Source organism: Dermacentor andersoni, chromosome 1 (assembly GCF_023375885.2).
Source record: "Dermacentor andersoni chromosome 1, qqDerAnde1_hic_scaffold, whole genome shotgun sequence".
Classification (NCBI taxonomy): Eukaryota; Metazoa; Arthropoda; class Arachnida; order Ixodida; family Ixodidae; genus Dermacentor; species Dermacentor andersoni.
Window position 1 is genome coordinate 49,710,422 of NC_092814.1, and position 21,584 is coordinate 49,732,005.

Below are 21,584 nucleotides of genomic sequence, written 5' to 3' on the forward strand. Positions count from 1 at the left end.
CTAGCCCCACGCAGTCGCTTCGTGGTACTCCCAACCCGTAGCGCGGGAATCGCGGCTACGCCGGGTTCGAACGAATAAGGCAACCAGCGGTGTCAACGGTAATAACGTTTATTGCTATTAGCAATAGCGAACACTCGCAGAGGGACGTCCTCTCAGTAATAGTAGTAAAAGGCTTGCCTCGTTGTCTGGGTGGGTCAGACAAACGAGATCACTCACGGGATGCGGCAGGTGCTTTCGTCCAGGCGGTCCAGGTGTCGGCGTCCCAAGAGAGAGGGTCTCCCCCGGTCGCGCTGTTTTGTACCTTTTTACCTGGGCGAGGGGAATGTCCTCCTTGCCCGTCAGCTACCTGCCCGCGAGTCGGGAGGAAGGGCGCGCGCGCGTCGCGAGAGCGAAGGAGAATCAGGAAAGGGCATAGTGCGCCTCTCCCCTGTCTATGCCGGCTCTCGACGCGACGGCGCGGGGGAGGATGGGCGCGCGTGCTCCCCACAAAGTCACGGTATATAATGCATCAAACAAGGCAAATAAGCATGTTGCGCAATCACGGATCACAGAATCCTTAAGCCCCCCTCCTTCCACTCTCCCCTATGCATCGCGTGCGACAGAATGCGGCGCGCTTCTTCCCCACTTTTCTCCCTTGCGCACACAAGACTGGGTCAACATGTCGGCTCACCCATCCCCCCTACCTCCCTACGCTTTCACTCGCGCATACAGCATGCGGCGCACGGTGACGATGCTATCGCCCTTGAGCTTTATGCAGAACATGATGGCGACGGTGATGGCAGGAATGCGCCTCGAGTGTCCGTATAATTGCTATCGCAGTAATATAATAAGAGTATCCGACAAATGAAGAGTCTTACTTTCTGCAAAAGAAGAAGTAACAAAATTAAACTTTCACCATGCGACAATTCACTGCACCGCAACAATGTCTTTCTTTCTTTTGTGTACTTAGATTTAGGTGCACGTTAAAGAATCCCAGGTGGTCGAAATTTCCGGAGCCCTCCACTATGGCATTCCTCATAATCAGAAAGTGGTTTTGGCCCATAAAACCCCATAATTTAATTTTTTTCTTTCTTTCTTTTGTGGGCGGGGGCACCGAAATGAAAAAAAAAAAAACGCAAGGGAAAGCATGTTGGCCACAATCAAATGCCTACTTTGGGCACCTAATGTGGCTACCGAAGGAATATGGAAGAAAACATGAGACGCTTGGTCCACAGAGAACCATATGCATACTGCTCAGTATCCTACTCCAGCGAGACAAGACTTTCCGGCGAGATTGCAATAACATTGAATTGAAGGTGATGCCCTCAAGCGAATGCATTGCAATCCGTCGAGTTCCTACAGCGATGGCGGCCAGCGACCATTGTTTGTTTTTCTCATCTGCTAGCCAGAAAGCATCTAAAACTCTGCCAGGCCAAAATCCACTCAGCCAGAGAAAAACGAATGCACACCGAAGTGTGCCGCGTGGTGGTCGGGGAAACACGAGAAAAATGCATGCGCTCTGGCTGGATCTGGTAAACCCGCGGGTAGCGAGAACAAGAAAATTGAAGAGGCTGAATGTGTCCTCGCGAATAAAAGTCAGAGTAGAAAAAATAAGAATGTAGTTACCTTTGCTGGCTTTAGTGTCTTGACGTGGATGCTTTGGTGCAGGTGAAAAGTTGATATTCTTTTCTATGACATGACGGCACAAATGAACCACCATAGTGCTTCGTCTCATCCGACCTCGCTGCTTGCTTTGCCAACTTGTCTGATAGTGTGTCGATTTGGCTTGTCTCCGTTGTATGGTCCGATGTATGACTTTAGAAAAATCAGTGCACCTTTGGTGTCAAATGTTTATCAGAACATTAAACCAACAAAGTTCTGGAATTGAAAATCAAAAGCATGACCTTGAATATGTAAATGCACCTTTCGCATCAAAAGTTTGAGAACCTTATGCTCATAAAGTTTCGGAATTGAAATCCATCCGCTCCATAGATTACGCGGCCTCCGCGACAAGCCCGCTCGCCATCAAAACGCCCCTGAGCTTTGTGCTCGGATGGGGCTCCTTGCATTATGCGACTCCACGTGCATGGGCGTTGCCATGAAATCCAGCCCGAGTTCACAGTGTGCTTTGGTCATCAGTGCACGACAGCACAAAAAAATTTCCAGGGGGAGGGGGGGGAGCTGAAGCCCCGTAAGACCCCCCCCCCCCCTGGCCACGCCCCTGGTGCTTCCTTAAAGGGCCTTTCACCAGGTCTCGTTGAAAATGTTGCTTATACACTGGAAGCTGTAAACACCTGTCCAGGGGGCACGCTGCTGCAAGTATCTTTCAAATTTTTAAATTGATAGTGGAGATATGAGAAATTGAAATTATTTGGTGCTGCGCAGAGGTGAGCTGCCCTCCCCATGGCATGCACTTTCCCACTGCCTTGCATAGCCTCTGCAAGTGAGGTTCCTTCTGTGCGTTCTTCCATATGGAATGAGAGATGAAAGGCTGTATCACGTTTACGTCACAAGCCCCACTTCCTTTTTTTCTTTTCTTCTTTTTTTTGCTGCACATCACAGCAGCTGCACGCTGCAGTGCTACAGCTCATCCAGTGCTCTATGGTTATTTGTCGGCACCTGTCTGAGCACTGGTAAGCTGATGCCACTAGAGGCGACTGTAGCTGCTTGCGTGAAAAAGTGCTGGAACGAGCAGATGATGTAGAAGTACGTTACTCTTTGCTGCGGTGCAGAGGAAAGTGAAGGCTCTAGACATTCAGTTTGTAAATTTTATTAGTTCTCTACACCTTAAGGTATGCGATAGAGCAACACGTTAAACACAAAATTACTGCTGCATTGAATGATTTGTCGGAGTTGCATGTCATGATGAATGGCATTTCAAACAGCATGTTTGACACAGAGGCGTTTGTGTGCGATTTTCATTTTCTGGCAAAGGGCATGAAGGCGTTCGTTTGAAATTTCAGCTCTTTTCACACTATGCAGCAGTTTGTTACTTACAAACATGATTGTTGTTGTGTGATCTACGCACTGCGCTTGTCTGTTTACAGTGCCCAAGCTTGGTCAGGAAGCCCTATACCCACTTTCTTTACTTTTACATGTGCCATCTGCTGGTCAAAATGGTCAGCTGTAGCTTCCTGTTCACTGCAGGGAGCTATGCTTGTCACTGTTTTCCTTAAGGTACTGTATTCAGGGTGAGTGCAGACCTTCCGCCTGCTGAAGAGATCACTCGTCAAGTGGATGTTGATGCACTTGAAACAATGTCGTGGACTATGGGTGCCCGTTACGTCAAGAAAGTAGTCAAGTCTGAAGCTTCTCCCATCACCCGTGGTCAGGACATCATCAAGAAGAAGAAAAAGAAGAAGAAAGGTGAGTGTGCAGACTATTTAGCTGTTTTACTTGAAGCTTGCAGTTTGTGTACTCTAAATGTAGTCTTTCAGGACTGCTTAGGTTTTAATTTGTTGTGAACACAGTTGAACATAGATGGGCTTAGCCTTAGGCTAAGATGAATTTTGCATTTTGGACGGATTAATATAACTAACGCAAGCCAATGACACATCCTACAGCTATTGCCAAACCTTGCCAGGACATAAAAATGCACAGCTCGCCGCTGTCAAAATGCATGTAAAATGCATGGCAGTAATTCAAATCTGCGTCAGCTAATACGAGTGTGTCCGCATGGCAGCAGTAATGAATCGCATCACTAGATTTTTTTTCATTTTGTTTTGCGTTTTTTTTTTTGCTTTTATTTCTGCACAGCGAAATACAGCACTGTGGCTAACTGAAGCTCAGATCTCTTTTTTACAATGGTTCCAAAATGGTGCTGTTGCATCAACAGAAAGTTGCGCTACTCACATGCTCCGCAGTGTGTTGGCACCTCTCGACTACGCGATTTTTGTTGACAGCGCAATGGAAAATGTCATTTTCTCAACTTCTACATAACATTTTGTTCTAATATTTCCCGATGTGATAAAGGAACACCCGATAATGCGGGGAAAAAACAACATGTATAGCATATCTGATTAAATCAAGCAGGCTAGGTGAATATTTGTCACCGCCTTGTTCCAAAGGGGTTGCCATTAAATCATCATCATATCACTAAGCGCACACTGCACGCGATTCTCTCCTCCACCTCCAGGCGCCTTCCTCTTTTGGTGCTCGCTTCCCTCGGGGCTTCAAATATACCTTCGCCGATTTCACTGGTGGGCCATGTACGCTTGCATGCAAAAAAGTAATCTGAAACTTAGACGAGTCAACCGAGTGGTAAACCCGGAGCAGTGACTGGCATTTACACCACCACCCACCGTGGGGAGAACCCCGTGTTAGTCAAGACAGACAGTGAAGCCAGAGAACACATAGGGAAAATTAACTTCTATGTTTTGATTGAGATGTAGAAATAAGATACAGTGGAACCAACTTGTAACAATGCCGATTTTAAGAATATGTTGTATATAACAAGCTATGGAAAGAAGAATGATGGGTGCAACGTTAAGGGGAAAAGAAGAGCAGATTGGGTGAGGGAATAAATGTGAGTTAATGACATCATAGTTGAAATCAAGAAAATGAAATGGGCATGGGCAGGGCATGTAATGAGGAGGGAAGATAACCAATGGTCATTAAGGGTTACGGACTAAATTTCAAGAGAAGTGAAGCGTAGCAGGGGGCGGCAAAAAGTTAGGTGGGCGGGTGAGATTAAGAAGTCTGCGGAGACAACATGGCCACAATTAGCACCTGACCGGAGTAGTTGGAGAAGTATGGGAGAGGCCTTTGCCCTGCAGTGGGCGTAACCAGGCTGATGATGATGATGAGCCAATGCACTGTCAACTTTTGTATATGTTCCATGGTAAAATAAACCGCTTACTACAATGCTCCCATGCCGCGTTATTGGTTAAAGCAATTAAATATGGCTACTGGGTGTGCGCTTTGAAGGGAAAAAAAATGTAAAATTTTGAGAAAACAAAAATTCAGCCCCTTTGTTACATCCTTCATTGTGCTGCGCGCCCTGCATGGCATGCTTTTGTTGCGCCCCTCTCCGGTCTCCCTTCAAGCCCTCCGACATTTCGCGCCCTCCTGTAGTCTCTCGTCCACCTTCTCACTGACGTCCGAGGGCTGGAAAAACACTACCTATGACAAGTCAAGGCCGCAACACTGCTGCTGTGACGTAGTGAGGTGGTAGTGAAAGTGCGCTGGAAGGTTAGCACCATACTGGAGGAACTAAATGGATCTACGGTTGCAGTAACTTTGCTTCCGGAAGCATATTCATGCTATTTGCATTTCTTGGTGTGAACAAACTTTCTGTGAAGCTTTCGTCTACAAAAATATGCAAAGGGCAATGGAAGGGTGTGGACAACATTACCATTTTCGTTCTTAGCAGGCGCTCTTTCACGAGGGTAAATATTGCACACGTCACATGTATACATGTGACGAAAAATTTTTATTGCTCATGTTTTTTGGTATTAACAGTGCTGCATTTTTTAAATGTTTTGAGCTTCCTTTTCATGGATTTAGCAGTGGCATCCACAATTTTTTTCATTCATTCGGGAAGAAAAGTTTTTAGCAGTACATTTGTACTGTACCACAGCACATGTTTGTGAACCACTTTACTTGTATGCCTGTCACCGCAGGTGTCAAAATCAGACGAATTGTCGCTGGTTAGCAGCTCTAAGGTGAGATCCATCGCTACCTGACATTTATTGGGCAGATTTAGAAAGTGCCCTATCTAACAGCTCAACAACAGCGTATTTTTATTTGTTTATTTATTTATTTATTTATTTTTTTATTATACCCTCAAGTACAGTTGTACATTGCAGAGGGTGTCAGGATTGGGGGCTCAATCCCGTCGCTCGTGATCCGTTGTCAAGATTGGAGTCCGGCATGAATTAGAAGGTAGCTGGCCCATGCCGTCGTCCAACTTATCCACGCTGAGGACGTTGATGAAGGGAAGGACTGCTTCTCATCGAGAACGAGGAATATGGGTTTATTTACAATATTTATATCAGTCTAACATGACTGTTTGAGAAAGTACATCAGTCTAACATGACTGCTTGAGAGTGTCAGTCCAACATGACTGCTTAAGAGAAGTGTGTCGAGCATCCGCACAACAGCAGTTTTTAAACACTCGGTCCTCCCGCGATACAAGGCGGCGAACGTTCGTTTAGTCATCACAAACCAGCCGCCTCCCGCAGGACTGTCTACGCACACAAAAGCACACACGTTCGAAGGTCCGGAACCGACGTCAGAGGGCCCCGTAGAACTCGGAGCCGTTCCGGGTAGCGCATTGGGGAGTTTGGGAACAATAGTTGGCCCGCCGAAGTCGTCCTGTCACAAAGTCTATTTAGTCACGCTGTGGCTAGAAGTTGGTGGCGACGCTCCCGGTACGTTGCCGTCATAGTCATAAGTGGGTGGCAATCTTGCACTGTAGCTCGCCGTCCTTAGCAGCGCCGGGATGTTGCCGCCTATAGTCGTAAGTGGGCGGCAATCTTGCACTGCAGCTCGCCGTCCTTAGCAGCGCCGGGATGTTGCCGCGTATAGCCGTAAGTGGGCGGCAATCTTGCACTGCAGCTCACCGTCCTTAGCAGCGCCTGGATGTTGCCGCCTATAGTCGTAAGTGGGTGGCAATCTTGCACCGCAGATGGCCATTCTTAACAAGGGGAGGGGGCAAAGATAGATACGGAGGCAAAATACACATACCTAATTATAGATACAAAATACAAAAAATATAACTTTGAAAGAAAAGGTTAAAATCAAACACATCGAAGTCAATAATTAATAAAATAAAAAAATGGAAAGAGAGAAGAGAAAAGGTAAAAAGAAGGGGAAAAAATTGGACCAGTAGTGTTACATAAGTAGCTTATACATTGTAAACAACATGGCAAACATGGCTTGAAAAATTATAAGAACGGTAAACAGAAACACGGCAAGCGTAAAAGAGATGCATTGTATAACTGAAAAATAAATAAATAAAGAACAATACCTGGCTTAACATACAGAAAAGAAAACATATACCATATAAAATACAAGGCATAACTTAAAACAAATATGGCATGGGAGCAGTTATTATGCAGAAAAATCTGTCAATCTTATAAGATGAGACTTTGAAGTGTTGTTTTAAAGTTATCGCTGTTAGATATGATTGTAAGTGATGTGGGTAATTTATTGCAATCTTTGCTCATTTGTGGAAGAAATGAATATGAAAAGCAGACGGTGTTGCAGCGTGGAATGTTTACCTTTTGGTGGTGGTTAATGAGAGATGAAATGCGAGACAAAGCTATAGCATTTATAACAAACATTGTTGGTTGTACCAGCCCACCTTGGTCCAGCGCTCTGACGAGATCTTAGTGCCTTTCAGTAATGTGGACACTTGTTTCTTTGTTCACTGTCATTGCCTCCCTGCATTTTTCGCATTTGGGCTTCTTCAAACTAGCGTAGACAGCGTAGACTCATTCCATGGATCGCTTCCAGTCGATGGCATAGGGTCGCATACTTCAGGCAGGGCTGCAGCCTTAACTTTTTCTAGGTTGTATTGGGTGGAAGGGACACCGGAAAAGGGTGACTAAGGTGTGCCGTGTGGGGAGGGCAACACTCGTCCTCGGCATCTGCTGCTGAGTTCAGTCTGTGGTACTGGCATTTGTGACGGTGATCACTGATCCTGCAAGGGGCGATAGCGAGCGGCTACGAGTAAGGCTCGATGTGACGCTCCCTTGCATGCTGTCGCTGCCGACACTGGTGGCGCAACTTCCCTGCGACAAAAGGCTGCTCTCGTCATTGGTGGAACGAAAGCGTGACAAGAAAAGCGCAGTGCCGTGTAAGACGGGCTGTGCGCTGGCGATGGTTACGACATGGTGCCAGAATAGCATGTGTCGTATGTATGGAAACAAAGCACTGCATGAGCGGAGGTCTGTCTGTGATGGCTGCTGTGAATTGCACCCATGTGTCAACCACACGCTGCCTCTCGGGATGTCCCAATTAGCGAGGCATAGGTGCTAGACTTCACTCCATTTGGAATGTGCTGCACGAGACAGATTGTCCGCACCAGCCAATATATTGTGAAATGAAAACGTGTAGAGCTGCGCTCAAATTTCGCTTTAGGGAGTATCGTAATCATTGGTGCATTGTTTTTTTTTGTGCGTCAAAGCGTGAATTAGCTCATTGAGCGAAAAATCCGGTATCTGTAGCAGCCTAAGTTCCCATTGGCTGTGACACCGCGGCACGAGCGCGCCTCAGTGGAGCAGAGTCGGTGAAACAGAACACCAGCACACCAGGTGTTGCATAAGGGGAGAAAGCATTGCCGCGACGCTAGGTCGCCCTCACTCTTGCTCTCGGAAACCTGTATCAGCGCGTTTCTTGTCTGCGCAAGCTTTTGCCTGCATTCTAACTGCACTTTGGTAAGGAAAAATCAAAACGCCCCAAGCGTCTCAACATGCTCGCTTGCCTGCGAGGAGTTCCTAACTCAAATGACTACTTAGTGGCATTCAATTGGACATTAATGCTTTCGCATCGACAACTCAAAGAAGTGCTTGGGTGTCCTCGGATTTTTTTTTTTTTGTTTCGTGGATTTCACATTCCTTTTCTTTTTGGCGCAGACACCCAGTAGCCAAATTTAATTGTTTTAACCAATAATGCTTTATGGGAACATTGTAGTGAGCGGTTTATCTTACCATGATAGAAGTGGGTTCATCTGTGCTTCTTTCTGTCTAAAGAAAACGTTCAAATGTTTGTTGCTTCTGCTTTTTTCGTGCAACCCAGTTGCAACAATTATCGGTTATAACAATGGGATATTCCTGGCACTTGAATAAGTGGTTTCAACTGTAAAGGGAAATAAGAGTGGTCGAATTAAAAGATAACTTGCTGCAGGTGGCAGCTGAACCCAAATCCTCCACATTATGTGTGCAGTACTTCACCAATTAGGCGACTGTGGCGCCATCCTCACGTTCACTTTTTTTTGCATATGCATTTGTAAATGTGTCAAAGATTAGCCGTAGAAGTGTTAGCACTGCTCACGGCCAAGGTAGGTGGATGTTGAACAGCCTTTTTTTTTCCCCCGCAGTTGTCGGATAATATATGGGTCATCATCATCATCAGCCTAGTTACGCCCACTGCAGGGCAAAGGCCTCTCCCATACTTCTCCAACTACCCCGGTCATGTACTAATTGTGGCCATGTTGTCCCTGCAAACGTCTTAATGTCATCCGCCCACCTAACTTTCTGCCGCCCCCTACTACGCTTCCCTTCCCTTGGAATCCAGTCCGTAACCCTTAATGACCATCGGTTATCTTCCCTCCTCATTACATGTCCGGCCCATGCCCATTTCTTTTTCTTGATTTCAACTAAGATGTCATTTACCCGCGTTTGTTCCCTCACCCAATCTGCTCTTTTCTAACCCCTAACGTTACACCTATCATTCTTCTTTCCATAGCTCGTTGCGTCGTCCTCAATTTCAGCAGAACCCTTTTCGTAAGCCTCCAGGTTTCTGCCCCATACGTGAGTACTGGTAACACACAGCTGTTATACACTTTCCTCTTGAGGGATAGTGGCAACCTGCTGTTCATGATTTGAGAATGCCTGCCAAACGCACCCCAGCCCATTCTTATTCTTCTGGTTATTTCAGTCTCATGATGCGGATCCGTGGTCACTACCTGCCCTAAGTAGATGTGTTCCCTTACCACTTCCAGTGCCTCGCTACCTATCGTAAACTGCTGTTCTCTTCCGAGACTGTTAAACATTACTTTAGTTTTCTGTAGATTAATTTTCAGACCCACCCTTCTGCTTTGCCTCTCCAGGTCAGTGAGCATGCATTGCAATTGGTCTCCTGAGTTACTAAGCAAGGCAATATCATCAGCGAATCGCAAGTTGCTAAGGTATTCTCCATCAACTTTTATCCCCAATTCTTCCCACTCCAAGTCTCTGAATACCTCCTGTAAACATGCTGTGAATAGCATTGGAGAGATTGTATCTCCCTGTCTGACGCCTTTCTTTATTGGGATTTTGTTGCTTTCTTTGTGGAGGACTACGGTGGCTGTGGAACCGCTATAGATATCTTCCAGTATCCTTACATATGGCTCATCTACACCCTGATTCCGTAGTGCCTTCATGACTGCTGAGGTTTCGACTGAATCAAATGCTTTTTCGTAATCAATGAAGGCTATATATAAGGGTTGGTTATATTCGGCACATTTCTCTATCACCTGATTGATAGTGTGAATATGGTCTATTGTTGAGTAGCCTTTACGGAATCCTGCCTGGTCCTTTGGTTGACAGAAGTCTAAGGTATTCCTGATTCTATTTGCGATTACCTTAGTAAATACTTTGTGTAGGGGTGTGCAAATAGCGATTTTTGAGACCGAATCGATTATGAATCGTATAGTGCCAGAAACGAATCAATCGAATGTTGAATACTTTTCTAATAGTTTTCGAATAATGAGTACATCTTATCACAATTAATATTACGCGATGTTCAGATGCCAGTATTCTGAAAGTTAGCAAGTTTCTGCCATTACATAGTATGTTATGGAGAGTTCTTTATAAAAGCACAAAGGGAGCATTAGGAGTAAACAAGTAGTTCCTTCACATACGTATGGCTCTTCAGAGAGTGTGAATGATCGCTGTACAGCCTGTAAAGTATGGCCACCTAAGTGATGTTGCCTGCTCTACTACGCAAGCTACGTTTAGGTACTCAAAAAGTACTCGTATCTACGAATAGTGCCTATTTGATTTGAAAACCAAATCAAATAGGATACTACCCAATTTGTTATTCATAATTTTCTAATATTCGCACACTTCTTACATGAACTGGCCAATAAACCCTCGTATGCTACCTCATGGCATAAAGACATCCACATTCCTGGTTCTCACTATGCAATGAGGGAGAAGAAGGAGGGAGCCCGATGGGCTTGATTTTTGTTCCAGAAACACACTTTTAGATTGTGGTAGTTTTGCATTTTCCAGCAAGCATACACATTGTTTCCAAAGGTTAATTTACTCGTGAACAGCAGAAAACTCGTATGTCATTCATTTATTTAGTTGCTGGGGGCATGTCTGTACTGGAGGAAGCATCCTGTAGATGTGATTTTTCAGGGTGGAATTGACCAAGCATATTGGGTTGCCTGTATTTCAAGGATGATACTTGTCTCTGTCTGGATTGTGGATGTTGTGGTCGGACATGAACAGAGCTTGCTAAAAAGTGTGTGAATGTTAAGAACTGCTTCTGAGGTGTGTAGTTGCAGTAAAGTCCAAGTTCATCTTTTTTTTTTTTTTTGCAAATGATCATCTTTGGGGAAACATAGTTTGTGTTCCGTGATATCGAAGGATGTCTTTAGGTGCACAATTTTGTTCGGGTGTGGTTTACTTTGACTTTCTATTGTGATATAAAGTTGAAATTTTCTAAGGCAAGAAAAAAATTTTTAATGTTTTTTTTTTTTTTTTTAATGAGAGAATGACGAAACTGAAGGTAAGATTGTAGCTGTACTAACTGGATACTCTAAGCTTAACATAATACATCATTATGAGAAACATTTTTAAAATTATGCAGCCTTTGCTTTGTTAAGCATACATTCGTGCTCCGGAAGAAGCAGAGCTTGTCTTGTGATTGATGTAGAATATAATGTGTCCACCTTGTAATGGATATAAACCTCTGTAAGCTCTGTAAGCACTTCAGAAATTGTGTACTGCCCTTCTTAACACTTAGCATAGTTGCCATTTGTGTCTTTTACTTTTCTCATCTCTGGACCAGATAAAACACAAAACAATACTGAATGAATAGTTTTAGGAATGTACCCATTTAATTTGGCCTGTATATATTGTCTATGAGGAGTTAAATACTTTTCGATACTTTTGTAATAATATGAGGAGTTTAATGCCACTAATAATGCACATTTTGTTAGTCAATGTTGTGATTTTGGAAATCAGTTTCTCTAATTTTGGCAAGGTAGTGTGCTTGCTGAAGTACAGCCATAATATGTGACATCATCGTACATCATGGTATGAATGACTGAGAGGCAGCATTACTTTAACTCCTTGAGGGATCTCAGCTTGAGGACAATCTCAGCTCGTCATGCTCACCTTGTCATGGGTGTTTAGCTGCTTTCCTAGCAATTTCCTGTGTGGAGAGGACGTCGGTGGTTTTTTTTTTCTTTATGACAAAGATAGCAGTAGACATTCTATCATCATCACCACTTATTATAGTTACTAATATTTTACTAATAATAACAATCGTTATTGTTAGTAATATTTCACACTATAGCAGCCATATTTATGCGTTTGAACCATGTTATTGAAGCATATCACATCAACAAAGTCAGCCGTTATGGTACAGTTAAAAAAAAACTAAGTAGTCCCTAGGGGGTTATAACAAAAAATATAAGTAGTGGAAGAACAAAACATTGGCAGTAACATTCAAAGTACGAACATGAAGAAAACACCAAACCCTGCTTTGACCTTCGCTAGTTCACTGGCTTATGCAAGTTGCAGTGTTTTTTTTTTATTTCACAATACTGCAGGCCAGATTGGCCCAAGCAGGAGGGGCATGAAAACACAAATAACAGCATGTACATGCAAAAAAAAAGAATAAAAAAATTACATTGCATGTGACATACAACTAAATCAAAAATTAAAAGCTGACAGAGCAGAAACGAAAGCAATGAACATTGAAATTTCTCATAAGAAAATTGTTTCCTTTCTACTGAAGAAACAAAGTTTGAAGGGACTGTTCCACGTCAGGAGAGCGAAAAACCGATTCAGGAAGCGCATTCCAATCAGCTATTGTTTGAGGGAAGAAACTGTGCTTAAATGAGTTTGTTTTAGCAAATATAGGCTGTAATTAGTGTTTGCTATAATGGCGGGTCCTTCGAGTAGTGGAGTGCTTGAGGAAATGGGGGGGGGGAGCAATGCTAAGCTTTCCTGCCAAAATTTTATGAAGGAAAGAAATGCGGTTCAGTTTTCCACGTGTACTAAGCAACAGGATATTATTGTCCTTCATAAGCTGTGTTGGGGAGTCTGACCTTCTGTATTTATGAAAAATGAAACTTACTGCCTTTCTCTGAACGAGCTCTAATTGATAGATGTCTTTCTTAGTGTGAGGGTCCCAAATTACGAAGGAGTATTCAAGTTTGGACCTGATGAAAGTTTTATAAGCCAAGAGCTTAAAATGGCTAGGAATATGTTTTAATTTTCGTCTCAAGAAACAGAGCTTCGAGAATGCGGTTGAACAGATCTCAGAGATATGAGTGCCCCAGGTTAATCGGTTGTTAATAGTTATTCCTAGATATTTATATTGTGAGACCTCGCTAATGTGACTGTTGTGGAGGCAATAGTGGTAATAGCTAACATATATTTTTCACGTAATTTGGGGAAGCACACTCTTATCAATGTTTAGATCCATATTCCATTCTTCACACCAGTGACATATTTTAAGCAAAGGTTCTTGGAACAATTGATGGTCTTCTATTGATGCTATTTCTTTATATATTATGCAGTCATCTGCGAACAATCTTATTGGCACTGACCGTGGAATTACATTTACTAAATCAATTATATATATTAAAAACAGCAAAGGCCCTAACACACTACCTTGAGGAACACCGGAAGTAACAGCAAGCGATTCAGAAAGGGCGCCATTCACATCAACAGACTGCGTTCTACCACTTAAGTATGCTCTGACCATTTATACAAGATACAGCGGAAGACCAATCAACTGCAATTTATAAAGAATTTTTGAATGCGGTACCTTGTCAAAAGCTTTCGCCATGTCCAGAAAAAAACATCAATCTGTCCTGAGTTATCCAGTACGCTGAGAAAGTCATGGACCGTCATAATTAGTATAGTAGTCATTGACATGCCCTTCCTGAATCCATGCGTTCAGCTTCCGTACCACGATATTTCAGCCAGTTATGTCTTGCATGATAATGAAAGCAACTTCATATGGAACAAGCATTGCATCTTGTGACTAGGCATCTTTTAGTTTTTTTTTGGTGCAGCAGCAAACTTTATATCAAGGAAATTGTGACCTAGGCAAGTATAACGAACAGTGCACTTGTAGTGTTACAAGTTGTAATTTCTGACACAGAATGCTTGATGAACTTTGGGTGTTTCAAGGAATGCCTTGTGCCTTGCAGGCAAGCTGCCCAAGAATTATGATCCAAATGTTGACCCGGACCCTGAGCGTTGGCTTCCACGGCGCGAGCGTTCCACCTTCAAGAAGCGCAAGGATAGGAGAGCAGCCAGCAGTGCTATTGGTAAGAGAGTGCTTTTTGGACTTCACCTTTATTCTTACTGTCCCATATTGTGACATGTTGCCTAAGTTTTTATATTTCAGATCCTTCTGTAGAAAGAAATACAATCTTTTCAAGAAAAGAAACAAAAGAACCTTAAACTTTGTATGAAAGATACTCTGAATTTGTATACAAGGCAGTCCAGCTTGCATTTACTAGGCCTCTTTGTTTTGTTTTTAATAGAAAAGGTTTAGCATTTTATTTGCATGAAACTGTGTGTCGTTAGCATTCATTTAAGGGTTCTGCTGGTACTTATTATGCTGTTTTTAATTAGGTAATTGGTAATTGTAAGCTTTTTCTGTGCACCTCATGGTCACTTAATTAATACTACTAGGTTATAAAATGCATTTGAAAACATCAATTTTATTTGTTTGTGACATGTTGCCTTTTCGTAAGTTTTTTTTTTCTCTCTCTCCATCACGGTTGCATTCTAATGGGAGCAGAATGCAAAATCAGTGCTTCGGGTAAAGAACCCCAGGAAATCAAAATTTATCCGGAGACCTTCACTGCTGCATCTTTTGTAGCCCTTTGTGCAACTTCGAGCCGAACATTAAACTACAGAATTTAATTTTAGAAATAGCTTGTGCAACATGTTCAAAAGCTAGGAATCACACTCTCTCTGCAAATTAACAATAAACAGTTAAGTGATTAACCATTACCGATTTGTTAAGTAAAACACGAAATATACCGGCAGCTCATTCCACAGACTACCAGCAACACACACTTGGTTTCAGCAGCATAAAAGGCTGTTTTTATTATTTTTAAGAACATTTGGTTGATGTTAGCCACAAAATTATATCTACAGTAAAACCTCGTTAATTAAATGTTTGTGAATTTGGAAAATTAGATAATTCGGGCACATCCTCTGGTCCTGGCTGGTATGTGCATTATACGATGTTAGCCACAAAATTATATCTACAGTAAAACCTAGTTAATTAAATGTTTGTGAATTTGGAAAATTGGATAATTCGGGCACATCCTCTGGTCCTGGCTGGTATGTGCATTATTAGAACCAAACTCATGTAATTTGGACATATTTGACCGCACACCGGTTAATTCGAACAATCCTTGGAGCGCTGCAAGCGAGATGTGCTGCAAATGTGCCACTCAAAAGTGCATCAGTGGCGCTAGCATCCAACCGAAACGAAGCGGTGGGGTCTGAATTACCATAGTCACCAATGGAAGCTGTCTACAGGAACATTTGTGGCTACATTGCGATAGATGGGCGATCTGTTGGCAACCAGCTCACTGCTGAAAAAATAACTCGGTGTGCATGCGGTAGTGAAAAACGCGTCTTGCATGAAGACGACGAGTCTTGTGCTGGCAGCCACGCTGTGAAGGAATTAAGTTGCAGGGCAGTTGCCGCTGCGAGTGCTGATCAGTCATGAGATCATGAGAATTGAAGCTTCCGCACTGCTTTGGTGCAAAATAGAAATAGGATTTGCCGATTAATACATTAAATAAAAGTGTGTTGATGCAGTAAGCATTTGTTTATTTTTTGATACCCTCGATAATTCAACATTCAGTTAACTTTAAATTTTTTTCGTTCCCGTGGAATCCGAATTGCAAAGTTTTACCATACTTGTTAAAAAAATGTGTATTGTTTCTTGGCATTCTGTTTTTATGTTCTGTGCATTGCTCTGCCATTTCACAAAGAAGGACTGAAGTGGTGAAAGACTAAAGCACCTTTAGCTCTTGAGAGACAGGCCGACTGTTACTAATACGCACGGCCACACAAATGAAGCTGACGACGAGCAATGATGATGACTATGCAGTACATGTGAAAGTGTTAAACGTCCGCACTTGGAATTCACAATATGAATGAAATGGTTAGCTTCAGCCATTGCTGTACCAGGAGATACACTCTTCAGCAGCACTGTTACCAATTGTCTGCACGAAACAACATTTCTTAGTATGCAGCACACTTCTGTGCCAGATGTTGTGGCCTGAAGGTACATTCCCTTTGCAGGAGATGCTATTTATAAGCAGAAACTTCTTATCCTGCTTCACTGTTCAGAACGAAAGCTATCTTAGTATAGCCTGTGATTAAAAGGGGCAGCTTTTGTTCTGCATGGAAGCTCAGGATGAGAAAAGAAATTTATCACTGGTTGATTGGTCTTGCCATGCCTCCATGCGAGAATCTCATTGTTGAATAGTAGGGAATTCCAGAAAGATTTGTCAGTCCTTTTTATGTAGGTGAAACAATGATATATGCTGTACAATTTAGCTGAGCTGTAGGCATGTGTTACAAAGTGATGAAGAATATGGAAATAAAACATAAGTCCACAAGTGTATTGCAAAGCCTGGATTGCAGGGAGTGTGTGAAAAAATAGGTGGTGCAAATCATATTAATTGCTGGTTTTAATGGGTTTGAAAGTTCAGAAGTTTGAAAAATTGTGAAAATGTTGGAATAATTTGTTGAAACATAAAGAAACTATAATTATGCATTTTTCGTGTACTAACTCGCCATGTTACAGTGTTTGGTTATTTGAAAATGTTCTTTTTCAGGTAAGGGCACGCAAGGAGCAGTTGGGTCAACATCCGAAGGGTGAGTATACCACATGGGCTGCATACGTGAAATAAGAACTAAACGTTAGAGTTAATTGCATTGGCATGGGGCTTCATGTGGCGTGGGTGCAGAGAAAGCTTAATGCATGAACCTGTGTGTGAAGTGTGGACGTCTGGTGCGCATATGCCTAGAGTGCAAGTGCTGCCTACGAAGAGCGGTGTACATTGCACGACCGAGTATACATATGTTGGAAAGTACAATAGGAAAAGCCATGGGATGCAAGGACGCAAATTTTGCGACGATGACAACGTTTTCAGCTATTAGCTTTCTGCTACCTATCAACTGTTACAGAAGTAAACAGGCTATAAAGATGAGCCAGATAAGCCACATGATGCATTTCTATGTATTGCACCATACTGTACCTAGAGAGTGCGACGCAAGGGCTGCAGCCGCACCTGACAAAGGTACATGATTATGAGAAGTGGATGCAGCTTATGCAAGCATTATTTCCTAAGTACATTTTGTTAAATATATCGACGCAAATTTATGGGTGCAGTCCTTACATAAATACTGTGCGGTAGTACGTGTGGGGTTAATTTTCTTTAAATGGGTGCTTATTGAAATAGAGTACTCTATCACCAAGTGACAGTGCTTTGCAAAAAGCCAGCCAGTCAGCATCACAATGGACATCATGCCACATGAAAGTTAAAATATCTCTTCGAGTAATCGGTCAAGGATATGGCCCCAGCCTTTTTTTGTGGTGCAATGTTCTATTTTTATAAATGTGCACAGCCACACATCACAAGTGTCATTGTGAATTGCTGGTGGTCGGTTCAAGTGAATCGGAACAAAGATGTGCTAGTTAAAGCAGTCATTGCACGCACCACTTCCAGTGTTCACGTGGAATCTGCACCCGTTACTTTTGGTGATGTACTGTCACTGCATAGCTTCTTTTCACTCCAGCAGTGGCCTTGCTTTTTTGTTTGCTAGGGACATGACCCAGAGAACAACACCCCTGCCGAGCCCTGCTGCATCTGCAGCACAGTCGTCACCAGGAGGACAGCAGCCATCGCAGCAAGGCCCCAGACAACAAAGACCTTTGCCCGCACAAAAGAAAAAGAAGAAAAAGGGTGGTCGCTGGTAAAGACATCCGGCTACCCTCTCACTGCCACAGTTGTTTCTTTTATAAAGAGTTTGCATTGCCAAGGTGCACAACGTCCCTGTATTATTATGCTGGGTAACAATGTGATATAGTGGTAAGCCAAACTAAATTTTATTTGTTATGGTTTTCAGTCTGGTTGAGAAAAAAAAGTTACAGGTCAATACTGAAGTTAAACAACAGTTAAGCCAATTCGAACTGATTTATGTTTATGGGATTTAACATAATAGTTCTGCGGAAACCCGCAAGGTGGAGAGGAGCAATTATTAAAGGAAAAATGAGATATCCACCCAGACGTAGCTAAGTGTTACAAAGGAAACCCACATGGGTTCCTCGAAAGAAAAGCTTCACAGTTGAGGAAAAATTCGTCTGGTCCGGGACTCGAACCGGGACCACCACCTTCCCGGGGCAGCCGCTCTACCATCTGAGCTAGCCAGGCAACTAGCAGATGGCAGGCGAAGTCGAATTTATCCACAACTCGGAAGCAAAGGCAAGAGTTTGACCTCCAGATGGTGCTTGCCTTTGCTGCATCGTGACCCACGCAAGAGTCCGCGTTTCTACCACAAAGCCTGCCTTTGTGCAAAGCATTCGCAGCCAGCGTTTCCCAGTGAACATTACGGTTACATACGCTCCAGTTGCTGGGAAGCACGAGAAGCTGTCTGGGATCTTTGAATGCTATTGCGTTCCACTCTTGAAGGTGCAGCTTAACCGTCCTCCACATTTTTTTCTGTGTAGTATACATCCAGCAGACTCCAATTAAACAGAATTGGAAGGCACAGAAAGAATATTTCAGTTATTTAGAAGTTTATGTAAGGGAAGCAAAAATCACAAAAAATTGTTTGCTTTCCAAAGTGTCGTGTGCTTCAATTTTACTGCGATGAAAAAAAAAAGTGTTATTGTACTCTTCTGCTTGGAATAGCACAGTTTATTTTGCGCAAGGCATTCGTTCATGTGTTCTTGCTTTTTGACTGTCGCCATTACGATACGCCAAGGAACACAAAAAAATAGGCCACACGAACGCCGCCGAGCAGCTGCTAATGCCATAACAGCGCAGCTGACTGATGCATTGGATTTTCATAACTATTTTGCATGACCATTTGATATGTCGACTTACTCCTACTACATATGAAGTATGACAGCTGATGAGGTTGGTACACTTTTGTTTCCAGTTCCATTTAGCCAGAGTTTCCAAAAGAAGTATTCCATTTCAACGAAGTTTGTTAACATTGCTCCTATGTAATGGCCAACCAACGTTGGTAGCCTCATTTCGTTTATCCGCAGTCCACTGTATGTGTTTTTACCAACTCTACAACTGGCTTTTATATTATTGAAGCAGTGCAGCATTGCTGCAGCCATAAGCCCCATTCTGTCATAAACCACTCTTCTCCACTACTATATAACTGCTTAGGTTTGTGCTATGGCTCAGCACTTCCTTTAAATTTTTTGTCTTACTTGATGGGCTCCCTTCAGCCCAACGCTGTGCATTTTGCCATTTTTCGGCAATCGATGGTGTAGCAAATGTATGGCAAAGAGGTACACTGCCCATTGTGACAACACGCCGCCTGATGCGCTGATGCCACCGTCACACCATTAAAGGGACACTAAAGAGAAACACTTAAGTCAGTTTAGAGTGATAAAGCATTCTTTGAAAACTATATTGTCATTTATTTTGTGATAATAGGTTGATTTTTGAACGAAGATCGCAGTTTCATTTTTCAAATTTTGCACCGAAATCATAACGTCGATACATTGGTGACGTCATGGATTTAAAAGTATTTTTGCTTATTTGTGTCACGTTGGCTCAGCAGAAGTTCACGAGTCTTGCTGTTCAGCCTTTGGCTCCTTTAGAACGCAATGTAGTCCATGGGTACTCTAATGTAAAGTTATTGCAAGCTTTTCTATTCCGATTCTGCAATCAGCCCTCCACAATAAGACCGAACGAAAAAAAAAAAACTGATTTGATACCTTTCTTGCCATTGGCGAAAAAGGTGTTTTTTGACCAATTGCTATTGGTCAAATGTTTTTGGGCTACGTCCACTACCTGTCTGTCACGCGACATCACAAAACAACGAAAACTCACCCCATCAAAGTGACGTATGTGCGTTAGACTCATTAATATGCTGAATGAAACAGTTTTTCTGAGTAGCCGGAGACTGCCCTGTTCCAAAGGGAATAGAGGATGGCTGCCGCCGATTGCTGTGGCATTGGTTACTCGGAGCTTCCGGGGAGCATGGGTTTATTTGTGTATAAGATTTTCCATGGCAGTATAAGGTTATTGACACCTTTCGGCATGTATACAACATCGCTCTGATAACTCTACTTTGCTGAGGATCCGTTTTAATGGCATTTTTAACTTTCCATTGCACGGTGCTGCGATTTTCGTCGAGCCATCGCAAGCTAAGTAAGGAGAAGCATACCAATCGCAGACGCCGGTACCACCCTCCTCATCCGGCTATCTACTTTCTCTCTGCTGGCTTGGCCCCATCGAAACTCTCCATACGAGTGAACTCCCTGCCTCTTCTCAGCCAATTAGATAACTGCTCAATGTAGGCAGTGCTATTTGCTTTGAAAGCAACACAAAGTGACATTCTATAAACGAGAAGCACGTTAGATTGGGCTTTTAAAACAACGCTGCGGCTTACCGCCCTATGCTTGCAGTGGTGGTTACGTAAATTTGACGTCGGGGGATTGGAATAAAAACAGATTGGAATAGTTTTACGCTATAGGGCCTTAGATTTATCAATAATGGCTTAACTAGTCCCTGGCAGGCTCTGTCAAAATCCACGACGTCACGGCACACTGTTGTGAGAACTTCGAGGCAGCTGTGCCACCCATTTTTCTGGCTTACCATGTGTCTTCTCATGGTGAGAGTGGCGTTATTGATATTGTATAAAGGTGAGTTACTAACACAGGTGAAAACTTTTTTCTCCTTAGTGATCCTTAAACACTACCACACCATTTCTATTTGAAGAGGTGAGCTATGTTGCAAGGCATCAAAACAGAGAGGTGGGCTAGCTGTGGACATAGATGCATGATGACAGTGCGTGGCTTTATTTCACCCCAGCTTTCTCTCTAAATTAATGAGAGCCAAGGGCCAAAACCAGGGCTAGGGCAATAACTCTGCTCTTTTTGTTGTCCTTGGGGAATCCCACTAGAATACTATGCATGCACTTCAAGGTACACATATATTGTTCTGTTACAAATATCTGTCACTTATTAGTGCCTGATAAGTTGTGCTAGTGGCTAAGCATTATTGCTGTGAGAATTTACATTAACTCAAGAAAAAGATTGATAGATGCGGCTTAGGTAAATAAAGGAAAAATTTGTTTTTTTTTTTTTTTTGCTAGCTTGGATCTGTTTACATTATTTGCTGTTTACTTTTCAGAATTGCCCTCTTTTCTGAAGACGCTCAATACTTGATAATATTGGGTGGTAACCACCCAATATTATCAAGTAATGATCGTCTGAGAAAAGCGTTCTCAGATGTACCAAGGGTTACTCATCGCGGCATCAGAAACTTTAAGGACATGTTAGTGCATGCAAAAGTCAGCCAACATCATTCCCCCATAAAAAAGCATGTTTTCGCCCCAGGTGCAAAGCCTGCAGGCACCTTCAAAATGACATTAAAATTAAAACCGCTGCAAATAGTTAAACACACGAAGTGAAAACTAGCTTTA

The 21,584-nt window shown here is 42.9% G+C and overlaps 1 protein-coding gene across 1 annotated transcript in view; it reads left to right on the forward strand.

The window, feature by feature from the left end:
• Nucleotides 1-17,954, forward strand: part of Srp72 (signal recognition particle 72) — a 46,449-nt gene extending 28,495 nt beyond the window's left edge. Inside the window, exons 14-17 of the mRNA XM_050193450.3 lie at nt 3,170-3,345; nt 14,084-14,203; nt 16,748-16,787; nt 17,739-17,954. Coding sequence (XP_050049407.2) covers nt 3,170-3,345; nt 14,084-14,203; nt 16,748-16,787; nt 17,739-17,892 — 490 coding nt within the window. The 3' untranslated portion in view covers nt 17,893-17,954. The remainder of the gene's footprint in view (nt 1-3,169; nt 3,346-14,083; nt 14,204-16,747; nt 16,788-17,738) is intronic.
• Nucleotides 17,955-21,584: the final 3,630 nt, after the last annotated feature.